General features: G+C 27.0%; 1 protein-coding gene across 1 annotated transcript in view; it reads right to left on the reverse strand.

Annotated features, from left to right (window-relative positions):
• hb (zinc finger protein hunchback) overlaps positions 1-14180 on the reverse strand; it is a 41433-nt gene extending 27253 nt beyond the window's left edge. The window contains exon 1 of the mRNA XM_075380376.1: positions 13948-14180. Within this exon, the coding sequence (XP_075236491.1) occupies positions 13948-14015 (68 nt within the window). The 5' untranslated portion in view covers positions 14016-14180. The remainder of the gene's footprint in view (positions 1-13947) is intronic.
• Positions 14181-14571: the final 391 nt, after the last annotated feature.

Below are 14571 nucleotides of genomic sequence, written 5' to 3' on the forward strand. Positions count from 1 at the left end.
AAGTATAAATTTAGTGGTTTTGTATGAAATCTAACTTTCAATATTTAAAAAAAAGAAAGAAAATACTATATTTTTAGTATTTTTTCAAGAAATTTAGGGTAAAAAAAGACAAAATATTGGGGTCGAAAACACTATGTTATGTGCGGGCTAAATAACTTTGTTTAATGGATAATAAAACACATAAAAGTTTAAAAATTTGTAGAGAATTTTATTCTGAGTAAAATTGTAGGAAATCCGCAGAAATAATCGTAAGAATTTCCAAATCAAATTTTAAAAAAAATTATTATTTAAACTGAATTAATACAAACTTAAAACAAAAGTAATATTGTTTTAAAATCTTGTCTGTTCAGTAAACAAATAGTTTGTCACAGATTTTTATTATATTTTCGATAATAAATTATAATATTTTCGTTATTATGTTCGTTTTAAGTTTTTTTTTCTGAATTATCTATATTAGTGTCGTAGTATATTTGGTGATAAGTATGAATTTTAATTTACTCGCTACAAATAAAAAATAAATTTTAGGGTAATTAATTTTTCCTAATTATGATCTATTATTCTGCGTAATTAAGATTATTTTTTAATACTTTATATATACACTTTCAGGAAATTATTTTCGAATGAAATGCGCTGAAAATCAGAATCCCGTTCCCAAAAGAATTTCCTTATTTAACTGATTAATGATTTTTTTTGTAACACTGACTTTTCAACTGTAAAAAAAAAGTTATGTTAATTTTGAACAACCTAATAAAAAAAGGTCACTTTTTCGTTTTATGCCACCCAAAAATTCCTGTCCAAATCAACTCAAAAAATTTTATAAGCTTGTAATTGTAGATATATATTAAGAAAACTTAACGTACGCTCGTCTGGACCTGGTCTAATTAACAGTAGCAACGTTATGATTATTTAAATAATAAATAAGTAATGAATTTATTATTTAAATACGTTAACCGTTACTGTGTTAATTAGTCAAGGTTAGCGAGCGTTGGTTAAGTTTGGTTAAATTAATATAAAGTAAACGGTTATATTGAACGAATACATCTAATGACGTTGAATTTAATGAACGTAATAGGTCGCTATGCAAAAAACGAACTTGTCTATAAGAAATTGGTTTACGCAATAATACACGGTTACAAGATACGCAATTATCATTTGATACTCTTGTAATATTTATTTACTGCCGGTCAAAGGAATATACAAAAAAAATAATAATAGCTATATCTCCTTAGTACAAAAAAATCAAAAAAGAATATTTGTCAAAAAAAATTACTAGATGTTTGCGTCATAATAGTCGCAAACATCTTACAAACATGATGTTATTGTCTTTTTGACGTAAGAATTAATTTTATTCTTCACGACCGACTATTATAAATATAAGTTAATTTAAAAACGATTGATTTGAATTTAAATTAACATTTTTTTAAAAATCCTTAAAGATGGAGTAACAGCTCTTATAGTACTAGGATTTACATTTTTAAATTGTTAGCAAGTGGAAATTTAATTTATACAAAAAAAAATTTTTAATTGAATTAAAAAACTTCTCGCCTAACCTTTGAGTTGATTTTGCAAACATTTTTGGTTGGTATAAAACGACATAGTACCAGGAAAAAATATTGAAAAACAAACATTACGGTAGTGTGCGAGTTGTGTTTGTGAATAAAAGTATTATTTATTAACTCTAGCCAGAAAACAAATATTACATTATGTATAATAGTACACAGTAGACGTTTTTGTGTTTAATAGCGGTTGTTACTGTAATTGTATTTTTTCCTTGTAATAGTTAACGTTAACTAATAGTTAAATAATTATTATTACATTTGTTTTTTAAATATTATTTCACGCTCGTAGTAAATAGTTAATTCCCATCAACTCTTCTGCAAATAAATATTTATTATTGTTATTATGATCAAGGGAAGTTTGATATAAAAATCAGTAAAAGATTAATTTTTTAGGAATTGTCAAAGCATGATATTTATTTATTTTTAATAACAAAAGTGTCTAGCGGTGTTTGGTTAAAAATTAATATAAAAGAAAAATTCGTATTTATATTTTAGTTTTTTTAATTTTTTATGAATTGACAAATATCAGTTAAAAAATATTTTATCGTGATTATATTAAATTTTAAACTCGACGTAAAATATATAAACAACTCTCGTTTTTTAATTCTAGCAATTAACACTTTGTTGCTTCTTTTATTTAGATTCATCTTAATCGATCACTGTATGTTTACTAATATAAAAATAAATAAAACTGAAAACCCTAATTTTCTTCTTTTTTTTTGTTAATTAAAGACCTTTAAAAATTGTATTTTTTTTATTAACGTCAGACATCTGTAGAAATGTTTATTATTATTAAAGCATTTAAAATCATTTAATCTACGTAAATAAAAGACGACCTTAGTTTTGTAATTGCCCTAATATCTAAAAAAATTGCTTAATGGATTTCGCTGAAAATGTAAGGTTATTATTATTTAAGTGTTTTACATTTTATCGGTTCCAGATATTTTTTGTCAGGCATGAAATGTTTTTGAAGCGGAAAAAAAATTACTATATACAAATTGCTTCTATAATATATATATATATATAGGACTAATTGCGTATCCATTAATAAAGCATATAGGAATAATTAGTATCTATAGTAAACCATTGCCGGGTTCACTAATAAATAATGATGAAAGATAATTAATAAATATATATACACAAATCTGAAAATATTATAAAAAGAAATCTGCTTTCAAATGATTAATTTTTTTATACATAATATAAATTACCTTTATTTTATTTTCTTTATAAATAATAAAAATGTAAAAAAACTTTACACAAAATTGTAAATAATAAATTACGCTGTAATTTAAATTTCCTTCATTTACGTCTTGATAAATTTTATAAATACATAATATTTTGTAGAATTAAAACTAATAAAAAATTATTTCACTTACCTGTAATTAATATTTATTTATCCACGTACTTGTCAATGAAGCGAAGTCTCTGTTGTTATTTCATTCAACGATGGATGGACGTAGTCGAATAGAAGTATCTAATTATATAACGCGTTAATAGTTACTATAAAATTAATAACCGTATCGTTTAGTTTATATAGTACGTAAAAAACGAAAAAATAATAATTATGAAAGTCTATAATCGCTCAGACAACAAAATTATAATACCGTGTTACCTCGTTCGAGGGTGGACAGTGACTGACGATTCAACATAACATCGAATCTCACCCCTACACACACGCATAGACACCCCTACGACGGAAACAACCCTGCCTTTTCTATCCCCTCCATATTATCTTATAGACAATTTCTCTTTTTCACTCTCCTTCCCGTTCTGTCTTTGTTACACACTCTGTACTTTATTTCATCTTTTTTTTTATTATTCCTTTCGTACCTTTAACCGTTTGATGACATTGGGCGGGTAAAATACTAATAAGTAACGAAAACGGTATTATACAACTAATAATAACACTGGTTATACCTTAATTTTAAATTAGAAAATAACAATGAAGTCTCTAAAATCTATACCTCCATCATCAGAACTTGAATAAAAGTGTTTGTTTATATATATATATATATGTTTTCGTTTTTGTAATAAAACGAAAAAAAATAGTAAAATTTTTACGTTTATTAGAAGCGGACAAAAAAATTACTATATACAAATTGCTTCTATTTGGTTTCTTTCGAAAAGGTTATGTCAATATTTTAGAAATGATTTTGTGTGTTAAAATCATGAAAACATTTTCCATCGAGTACTATTATAAAATTATTTCATTATTTACATCTATTTGTAATGTTTGTTTTTTTTTTCTAAAAATTTAATTAATTTTTCATACATGTAAGAAATTTAATATACATTTTTGTGCGTCACATTTAAAACCACACGTTGGCTTTCGCCAAAAAAAAAAAAATATCTGAACCCTTACTTAAACATCAGATTTAAAAGTAATAATTTTAAATAAATATATATAAATGAAAAAAAAAAATGGTATAAATATCAAAAGCTTAAATATCTTCTTTTTTTGTAAAATAAATAATTTTTAAGAAAATATCGAAATTGAATTCAAATAAATCATATAAATAAGAAATAAGTAATTTTAATGTGTGTGTGTATATATATATATGATATAAAACGAACCAATTTTACATGGGCTTTTTTTTTGTAATCCCGCTACAATAAAAAAAAAAAACAAAAGAAACCCTTTACTTGTCCAACGGAATAATTTGAAACTGAAACTTTTAATAATTTCAACTAATTATGTCATTTCGATTTTTCAACTTGTGGGTTTTTTTTTAAATTAATTACTAAAAACGGAATATTAATCATTGTAAAATAATAATAATTATGAATTTTACAAAAATTCATAATTATTAAACGATTATTATTGAGTAATCGTTTTTTCAACTTAAACACAATAATTATTTTTTATTAATCACAAAAAAAGTTTTAAAATATTTAGCGGTTTATACTTTCGAATATACATTTACTTTCCCGTCTAGCGCTATAGCAGTGCTATAGATGTAGAAAGAAAGGTATTGTAATCGGTCCAATTTGGTCGTATGCGGTTTCACCCGATCTTGACGTTTTGATGCCTAAGGAACCCAGAAAACCGGGTGCAAATTTTCCGGATATTCGTGTGTATGTTCGGTCTCGACCCTAAATCACCTCATATCTCTCTTAATTGATTTTGACCAAACTTGGTCGGATTACTTCTATATATGGGGCATTGATGCCATTAAATTTTCAACTTAAAACGTCAAGGGGATAAAGATGTAGAGCAAGGTCACCCTCAGTATCTCAAAATTTCGCCTAATTAAGGCCTTATTTTTCTTAGGCGCATTTTTTAACAATAAAAAAATAATATTTACAAATTTTTTTTGCAAAATCGCACCCTCAAAAATGCTCTAAATGAACTACTTGCCGAATGGGAATACTGTGTCATTAGTTCCATTTTTCACCACAAGGAGCGCTAGTGTAGCACCGATGTACAGCTTCGTCTATTATGTTGTGATGTCATAGATGACCGGTAGAATTAAATAAAAATGTAAATGTTCGTTTGTTCAAAATTTTAAATCTCCGAAATTTATTCACCGATCGCTTTGAAATTTTGACACAACGTTGCATTTGAATACGCGCGTATATAATTGTTTTTATATACCTAAGATGTCACACCTGTGACAGGTAAAAACATGGTTTTTTTGTAAAAACAGCGCTATCTGTTGGACGTTAAAGCAACACACGATATACTAAATATTTTACGATTTCTTTTCAATGTTTCTGATATGTGTGTCCGCTGTAGACTAAAAAAGTACTGGACCGATTTACGCGCGGTGAAAAAGGGTGAAAGGGAAAAATCGAAAAAGGGGAAAACTGTAAAAAGGAAATGGAAGAGGGAAAAGAGAAAAAAGAGAAGGGGTAGAAGGAAACTGTAGAATGAGAAATGAGGTTGGAATTGGTAGGGAGAGAAGGGGGATTGGGAGAAGGAAATGTAATATGGTAAAAATGAAATGGGAAAAACGGAAAGGAAAAGAGGAAAATGAAAGTGTGAAAAGGGGAAAGGAGGAAAATGGCGAAAGGGAACAAGGGAAAGGTTAAATTTTGTGAAGTTCCGTAATGTTCATTTTGTTAATGTCTGATCAAATTCAATTATCTTCATGTAATTTACATGAAGATAATTCTATATATATATATATATATATATATATATATATATATATATATTTAAATCTAGCAATAGTGAAGCATTGCCAGGTCTGCTAGTGAATAATATTTAAAGTGTAAAAAAGTATCTAAAGTGGCCGCTGGTATCGCTACACCCACGCGAATTAAATACGATATGCGCATATGCTTTAGTTAGAATCATTGAAATAATACACAAAAAAGTACTATATTTAAATATAATTATAAATATTTTTAATTAAATTGTGTTTGTAAGTGTGGGTAAGCCGTTCATCAGAAAAAAGCCGCTGACCGGAAAGTCCTACAATTGTGTTGTCAGTTTTTTTTTTTAAATTACCCAGGAAGTGTTTTTTTAATTAAAATTATTTTTAAGTGTTTGCTGCATTTTTTTAAGGTTGTTTCTATACAAAGCTAATGAAATAAAAATCAGCTAATTTTATTTTTAAGTCGTTTTTGACGGACTTTTAAATCAAAATTTCTTAATCGGACGCTTTTACTTATTCAGTATTTTTTTTCCACGAGATAAACCGGTTTGATGATTATTTCTCATAATTTTTTTGTAAATAAAGTTTCTCTAGTAATCCTGTTGTAAATTTTTTCCAAGTAACTTATCTATAAGATTTTTTTTAGCGAAAAATTACATCGCTTATATAAACTTAATAGATTATTATGATACGAAAATTAGAGAAAACTAGTCTGAAAACTTCGAGGAATACCGTAATGTATATTTTTTAATTCCGGTCAACCGTTAGTCTAGAAACCATTTGCTTGCAGTATGTCATTGAATTTTTATTTTATTATTTTTTTGTCAAAATTTTTTTATTACAATTTTCTCGCATTTGAGCTTTTTGCAAACGGATTTTTTTTCATTAGCGTTTAGTTTTTTCTGCCCCTATCAACATTTAAAATTTTAAAAATGTAAAATAAAATAAATATAAACAATTAAAAAAAAAAAAAATATATACATATATAAATTGCACTAATAGTACGAAGTAAAGGAAGTATTGTAATCACGAAATATTTCGGTTTTCAGATTTGAACGGAAATTCTTACCATCTCTGATTCCATTTTGACAAGTTTCGACGTGACGTCTGTAAGTACGTACATATGTACGCCGAAGGTTGTTGAAATTTTCGATTTAGAACTGTTGTAACATCTAGTTGTGCACCTTCCCTTTTTATTGTACTCGACCGGACCAAAAGTGTCCAAAAAAGCTTAAAATCCAAAAAATTTTGGACTTTTACTTAACTGCAGTAATAAGCCCTTAGTGAGAGCTTTTCAACGATATATCATAAGTGGTACTTATTTTCAGTGGTTCCAGAGTATAAGGTTAACTGGGTATACTGCGTCAATAGTACTTCCACTCGCCACAAGAAGTGCTGGTGTAGCACTGACGTACAGTTATTGTAGCTGTCCGCTATTCTTATTTTATTCGGGCGGTTGTGGCAACCGCGCGAATAAAATACTGTATGCGTGCACTTTAGTTAGAATTATTGAATTAAATAAACTAATCATATTATGCTGTAAATTAAATTTCCACATGCCCACAATTTAAAATGTATAAATCCTAAATTAATGTGTAAACCCAATTGTATTAATACCAACAATGCCATATGCTTAGTAAACTAAATCTATAAAAATATTATATTTAAATAAAATAACTATCTTAAATTAAGTTGTCTATGTAAGTGTGTATAAGCCGTGCATCAGTTAAAAACCACGGGAAAGTAAAGTTGTTGCAATTGTACGATAGGATATATATATATATATATATATATATATATATATATATTCTATCTCTTTTTAGTAATGTATTAAACATAATAAAAATTAAAAAATCTTTAAGTGTTGAAAATTGTTCAGTATATTCAGAAGAATACTTCTTTTTGGGAATAAATAAATAAACTAACAGTTTATAATTTTGATACGAAATGGCCTTATTAATTAAAAAACCGCGTTTTTTTTATTATTAAATGTATTGCATTTTATATTTTACAATTTTTCTTAATTTAAGAACATTTTAAGAAGTGTTTTTTATATGTTAAAGATTAATTTATTTGCGTACACACGCTTTTTTTTACTATAGAGAAGGTTCGGCACTCGTGCAGATATTTACAATAAACAATATAAAAATGGTGATAATTATTTATGCGTATAACAGTCGGTTTGTTAAGAACCGCGTAAATCTACACATTCTATAACGGTTTAAAAAAAACCGAGCCATTTTATACGCTACCAGATTTTTTTTAACGTGTTATTTTCTTGATGAATAGGAAGGGTGAATAATGCACTTGAATATATACTGCGCATGCGTTAACCGATGATAAAACACGTTGTCCCCGCCTTTTTTCTCCCACTACTAACTTTTTTTAACTCGCTCTTTTTTAAGAGAGAATTTCTATTACGTGCTTAGGGGAAAACCTATCGCCCTTGTCTTGTTGACTGATTCTGTCTGCTTCTCCAACACACATGAACGCCTGCAAATCTTTTCTACCATTTATTCTGTTTTATATTCAAGTTAAAAGACATTCATTTATTTATTTAAAAACGCTGTTTAAATTTTGTGAAATCGCTTAAAAATAATTAAAAAAAAAAATCAATCGCTTAAGTACAGAATTTTATTATAAAAGCTTTTTATTGTAAATTAATTATAATTGATTTCCTTTTAACCGAATCGTTCGGGGCCGACCGATTAATTGAAAAAGTCTGTTAAATGGAAGAGTTACTTTTCTATTATTATTATAAAGTAACATTACGTACCATTTTAGGTACGTAAGTCGATAAATAACAATAAAATAATAAGGGTACTTTTTCGTTTTATGCCGTTCAAAAATTCTTGCCAAAAGAATTTTTGGCAATTTATGGCTCCTTTTTTAACCTAAATTTATTGATTTATTAATAATTATTAACCTCTGATTCTAAAACAATTACAGTCAATAATAATTCAATAACAATAATAATTAAAAAAAAAAAAAACATGAGCTTTTTAATGTTATTTATAAGTGGTACTTATTTTCATTGGTTCCTGAGTTATAGTCAAATAAAAGTTTAATTAATGAAATATTTGAATCTTACTAGGTGAAGGCACATCGGTTCGAATCAGAACCGATCCTTTTTTTAACTTAAATATATTGATTTATTAATAATTATTAACCTCTGATTATAAAAAGAAAATTACGATAAATAATAATTAAATTATAATTAAAAACATGAAAAAAAGTCAGAAGTTATTAATGAAATAAAATTGTATGTACTTTTCATTTTAAAAACGTGTATATTTAATTTAATAGGCGTACAAAGAAGTTATGTGATGTCCACATCAGTTTTTTTAAGATTTTCTGGAAAAAATACTTTTAGTGTGAGGTGAAAGATATTTTGATTTCACTGTTTTTTAGTATCGAATTATAAAAAAAAAATGATAAGAAAAAAAAGTGTATGATGTAACTTTAATTTTGAAATTATTCCCCTTAAATATTGAAAAAAAAATTATAATCGGACTTCCAGAAAAACCTCTACAACAAAATAAAACAAGAAATCAGTGCATACGGGTGAAATTAATAATTAAAAAAATGATTTTTCGCTGTACGCAATTTATCAAATAAAATAGTTTCCATTATACAGAGTGTCCCATGAATAAACATGAGAAACTTTCAGGACGTTTTTCTGGTGAAAATAATGAAGAAAATTAATATAAGTATAGGTCTGAAAATGCTTCGATTTACGACTAACGTTAGATTTCGCCCTATTTTCAACTTTTCTAATAAAAAGAAGCCCTACTTTAATTTTTAGGACCCAAATTACGCAGTAAAGTTATTGATTTCTTATATAATTTGAGCTGGGAAATAGGATTAAATAGGTCCCAGAACTGTAACTACAGTAGTTTTTTTAAGATATCCGACGTAAAACACAAATATCGGTGGAGAAAAACAAGCTTTTTTAAGTTTGTAGATAGGAAGATTTAGTAAAAAGAAGTTTTAGAGAATTTATTGAAAAATTATTGAGAATTTATACTCAAAATTCATTGAATTTAATTCTTGTTCTAAACTCTTTTCATTTGTAACTTTTTCTGGTCTTGAAAATTACAATGGGACGCCGAATTTCCCGATGTTCAACAATATTCGTACTGCTTACATCCACAGTAAGAGTGTAATATTGAAATTTATTAAATCTAAAATACTATTCAAATAAAGTTTTCCTTCAACAGGAAATGTATTTTTATCGATCTTTGTTTTTAATTGATATTATTATAAATCGTATAGCACAATCATAATTAAATTTAAGCCGGTGTTCATCCTAAAATTAATTTCTCAAAGGATTGATGGAAACATTAATTTTTCAACTATGAACTTTGTTATGGAGATATTTATTTTCTTTTCATATACAGAGTAGGTCAAAGCAAAACGTATTGTAATTTTTTTTATCGTTTTTTATATTTTTTATAACAGTAAATTAGCTCATTCTTCGATACATTTTAATTTTTTTCATATAACTAGAATTCTATACAGAAGAATTGAGAGGAGAGTGGAAGAAGTGTTAGGAGAAGACCAATTTGGTTTCAGGAAAAGTATAGGGACAAGGGAAGCAATTTTAGGCCTCAGATTAATAGTAGAAGGAAGATTAAAGAAAAACAAACCAACATACTTGGCGTTTATAGACCTAGAAAAGGCATTCGATAACGTAGACTGGAATAAAATGTTAAGCATTTAAAAAAAATGAGGGTTCAAATACAGAGATAGAAGAACAATTGCTAACATGTACAGGAACCAAACAGCAACAGTAACAATTGAAGAACATAAGAAAGAAGCCGTAATAAGAAAGGGAGTCCGACAAGGATGTTCCCTATCTCCGTTACTTTTTAATCTTTACATGGTTAATGATGTTAAAGAACAATTTAGATTCGGAGTAACAGTACAAGGTGAAAATATAAAGATGCTACGATTTGTTGATGATATAGTAATTCTAGCCGAGAGTAAAAAGGATTTAGAAGAAACAATGAACGGCATAGATGAAGTCCTACGCCAGAACTATCGCATGAAAATAAACAAGAACAAAACAAAAGTAATGAAATGTAGTAGAAATAACAAAGATGGACCACTGAATGTGAAAATAGGAGGAGAAAAGATTATGGAGGTAGAAGAATTTTGTTATTCGGGAAGTAGAATTACTAAAGATGGACGAAGCAGGAGCGATATAAAATGCCGAATAGCACAAGCTAAACGAGCCTTCAGTAAGAAATATAATTTGTTTACATCAAAAAATAATTTAAATGTCTGGAAAAGATTTTTGAAATTGTATGTTTGGAGCGTCGCTTTATATGGAAGTGAAACTTGGACGATCGGAGTATCTGAGAAGAAAAGATTAGAAGCTTTTGAAATGCGGTGCTATAGGAGGATGTTAAAAATCAGATGGGTGGATAAACTGACAAATGAAGAGGTATTGCGGCAAATAGATGAAGAAAGAAGCATTTGGAAAAATATAGTTAAAAGAAGAGACAGACTTATAGGCCACATACTAAGGCATCCTGGAATAGTCGCTTTAATATTGGAAGGACAGGTAGAAAGAAAAAATTGTGTAGGCAGGCCACGTTTGGAATATGTAAAACAAATTGTTAGGGATGTAGGATGTAGAGGGTATACTGAAATGAAACGACTAGCACTAGATAGGGAATCTTGGAGAGCTGCATCAAACCAGTCAAATGACTGAAGACAAAAAAAAATTTCAAGTAACTTTTATTTTTATGAAACAATATGCAGTAAGTTTTAATTTCTTTCAAATAATTTTTGTAAATTGTGATTCTTTTATTAGCAAATTTCTACTAACTGGATTTTTTTTTATGTAACAAGGAACGAAAGATTTTGTAATCGCGAAAATTTTCGGTTTTCAGATTTAAACGAAAATATTCATTTTTTAATGGATTTTAATTATTAAATTTAAAAGAATAGATTTTTTTTTGTTCAGTTACATTCTTTTAGGTTGTGAGTATTTAAAAAAAAATCTATCTCAAGTACATACTTTTTTTACATTTTAATATTTCATTAAGTGTGATACAAAAAAAAACAAACAGGACGATATGCCCAGTATATATGATAAACATTTTTTAATTTTTTCAAATATTCGAATTTCTGATTATACCGGATTCGGTTTTGGAAAGGTCAATTCGGATGATCAATGCTTCACATATTCTACTTTAGATGTTCCTAAAATTTGGATTTCGAGTAATCCTGAAAGATTTATACTATCTTAGTAGTTGAAGCAGAGTTAGATTAATTTTTTAGATTTAATTTCAATGACTGAGGTAGTCATTGATCTATCTCTAAACGTTTTAAAAATTACGTTTTTATTAATTTATTTTTATAAAGAAATATTCTTTTTCAAGAATTCTCTACGAATTAATTGATTGAAACCTGAGACACAAAAAATAAAAGTAACGACTTGAAAATAGTTTAAATTAATTTTAACACACACACACAACGTATATATATATATATATATATATATATATATATATATATATACACGTTACGTACTTTCTTGTACGATGAAATGTGGGTTTTCAGATTTCAACGAAAATATCCATTTTGACCTTCCCTCAATCCATTTTGACTAGTTTCGGCGTGATCTGTACTTACATACGTATGAACCTCGCGTAACTCAAAAACGATTAATCGTAGAATGTTGGAATTTTGTATTTAGGACTGTTGTAACATCTAGTTCTGCACCTTCCCTTTTGGTTGCAATCGACTGAGCCAAAAATGTGTATTCAGGGGGTTTCAATTTTGAAACATATTTTGGATTTTTCTTTAACTGCAGTAATAAGCCCTCGTTAATAGATTTTCAACGATATATCATTAGTGGTTCCAGAGTTATGGCCAAATAAAATTTTAATTAATGAAATATTTGGATCTTACAAGGCGAAGGCACATCGGTTCGAATCAGACATCTGTTTTCCTTTTTTTTTTTTAAATATATTTTTTATTTTAAATATGTTGATTTATTAAAAATTATTAACCTCTGATTGTAAAAAAAAAAAAATTAACAATAAATGGTAATTTAATAATAATAATACAAAAACAAATTACGAAAAAATCAGAAGTTATTAATGAAATAAGATTTTAGGTACTTTTCATTTTTATTCAAAATATTTTTACAATCAGAGGTTAATAATTATTAATAAATCAATATATTTAAATAAAAAATGTTACAAAAAATATATGTATATGAATTCGGGTTCGAATCGATGCTCTCACTTACACCAGATATCTACTTCAGTGACGTGAAACAATATTAATATATAAACTAATATAAAATGCTAAGGAAATTTTTAAGGCTAATTTTGTCGAGTGTAATTGAATATTGCGTGTTAGTATTTTGTGATGACACGTAAACTATTCACACACGCTATGTGGTCAAATCGGTGTCTGGAAGCCCGTGCCTTCCCCTTGTTAGCTACGGTAATATGGATCTTAGGCGTCTTAAACTGATTAGATATATATAAGACTTAGATTTATTTAAAGAGTAATAAACGAACTTTTACTCTATCCTAATATTTCAGGTAAGATTGTTGAATTAATAATCGTATAAATATTTTATGTTAATAAAAAATAATATTTCAGTAATTGTGTATCTATTCACTTTACAAGGAACCGGAGGATCGTATCTCACATTCAAATGATGTACAACAAAAAATATGTATATGTAATTTATACAAGGAAGTCATGTAGCGTCCACATCAGATTTTTATAATTACTCATCGCTTCATTATTGTACCTTTAAAAATATTACTAAAACACCTATATATATGATTTTTAAAATTTTTTCATATGTTGGTGATGTTCTTTGTTTAAAAATTTGGAGTATAATGATCGTATCTCGATCAGAACTGTGTGAAAATAAAACTAGGAAAGTTAATAATTAGGAAATAATAATTATTATTATTATTATTGACTGTCTATGACATATGAATCTTTTAAAACAAAAATATAATTTATAATTACGTTTTGATGTGTCGTTGTAAAAATGATGGACACTGAGTATGATGATAATTGCAAAAATGATGTTAAAACCATACGTAATTCATTCCTTACTTTCTGTTATATAAACGGTAGACAATAAAATTATTATTTTTATAACAAGACTATGCCATTTTTAGATTGTGTAATTGTCTCGCATTACAGTCGCCTACTACACACTTTACATCAGTTCAGGTTGGCTGCTTACAGTAACAAATAATTGCTCCTTTTTAGTAAAGAGAGAAAAAAAAAATGCTTACCTCGTTATATTATTTTCAGAATTTAAATCCATTTCTTGCCAAAATGTTGACGTTATATATCTGTCCATTATTTTGTAGGTAGAAAGAAATTTCTATAGAACTTTCAACGTAAAAGGAAGGCAAAGTACAATTCTGCTTTGTAACAATCCTTTCTTTTTATATTAAAATAACCCCTTTTATTTCAGTTCACCTTATCTAGTAAAATCCAAGCGATCGGTTAAATAGAAATTCTTGTCGACGTTTAAACAATGGATTTTAAAATATGAAAATCTTTTGTTATTTATTAGTAAAATATACCTGAGAACATGTTATAACAATTACTATTTTTACGTAGACTTAATCTTTATTTTATTTGATAATATAACATAATAAGTATTAATTATTTATTTATTCCTTATTTTAATTATTGTTAGATTTATGAATCATTTTTTGGATCTGTCTGTGCATTTATATTATAATATAAACGATATTTCTTATCTTTACGTATTGCAGTTTCTGTTTGTTTTAAATAACGAATTTTGTTTAATTTTATTTATAGTTCTTTAGAAAATTTCTGCGATCGATAGCGTTTAAAATAGTTTATTTGTTTATTTAACTTTCGAATTCCCTTCCGTTTTTAAATAA

This window comes from Lycorma delicatula, chromosome 12, assembly GCF_047948215.1.
Source record: "Lycorma delicatula isolate Av1 chromosome 12, ASM4794821v1, whole genome shotgun sequence".
Classification (NCBI taxonomy): Eukaryota; Metazoa; Arthropoda; class Insecta; order Hemiptera; family Fulgoridae; genus Lycorma; species Lycorma delicatula.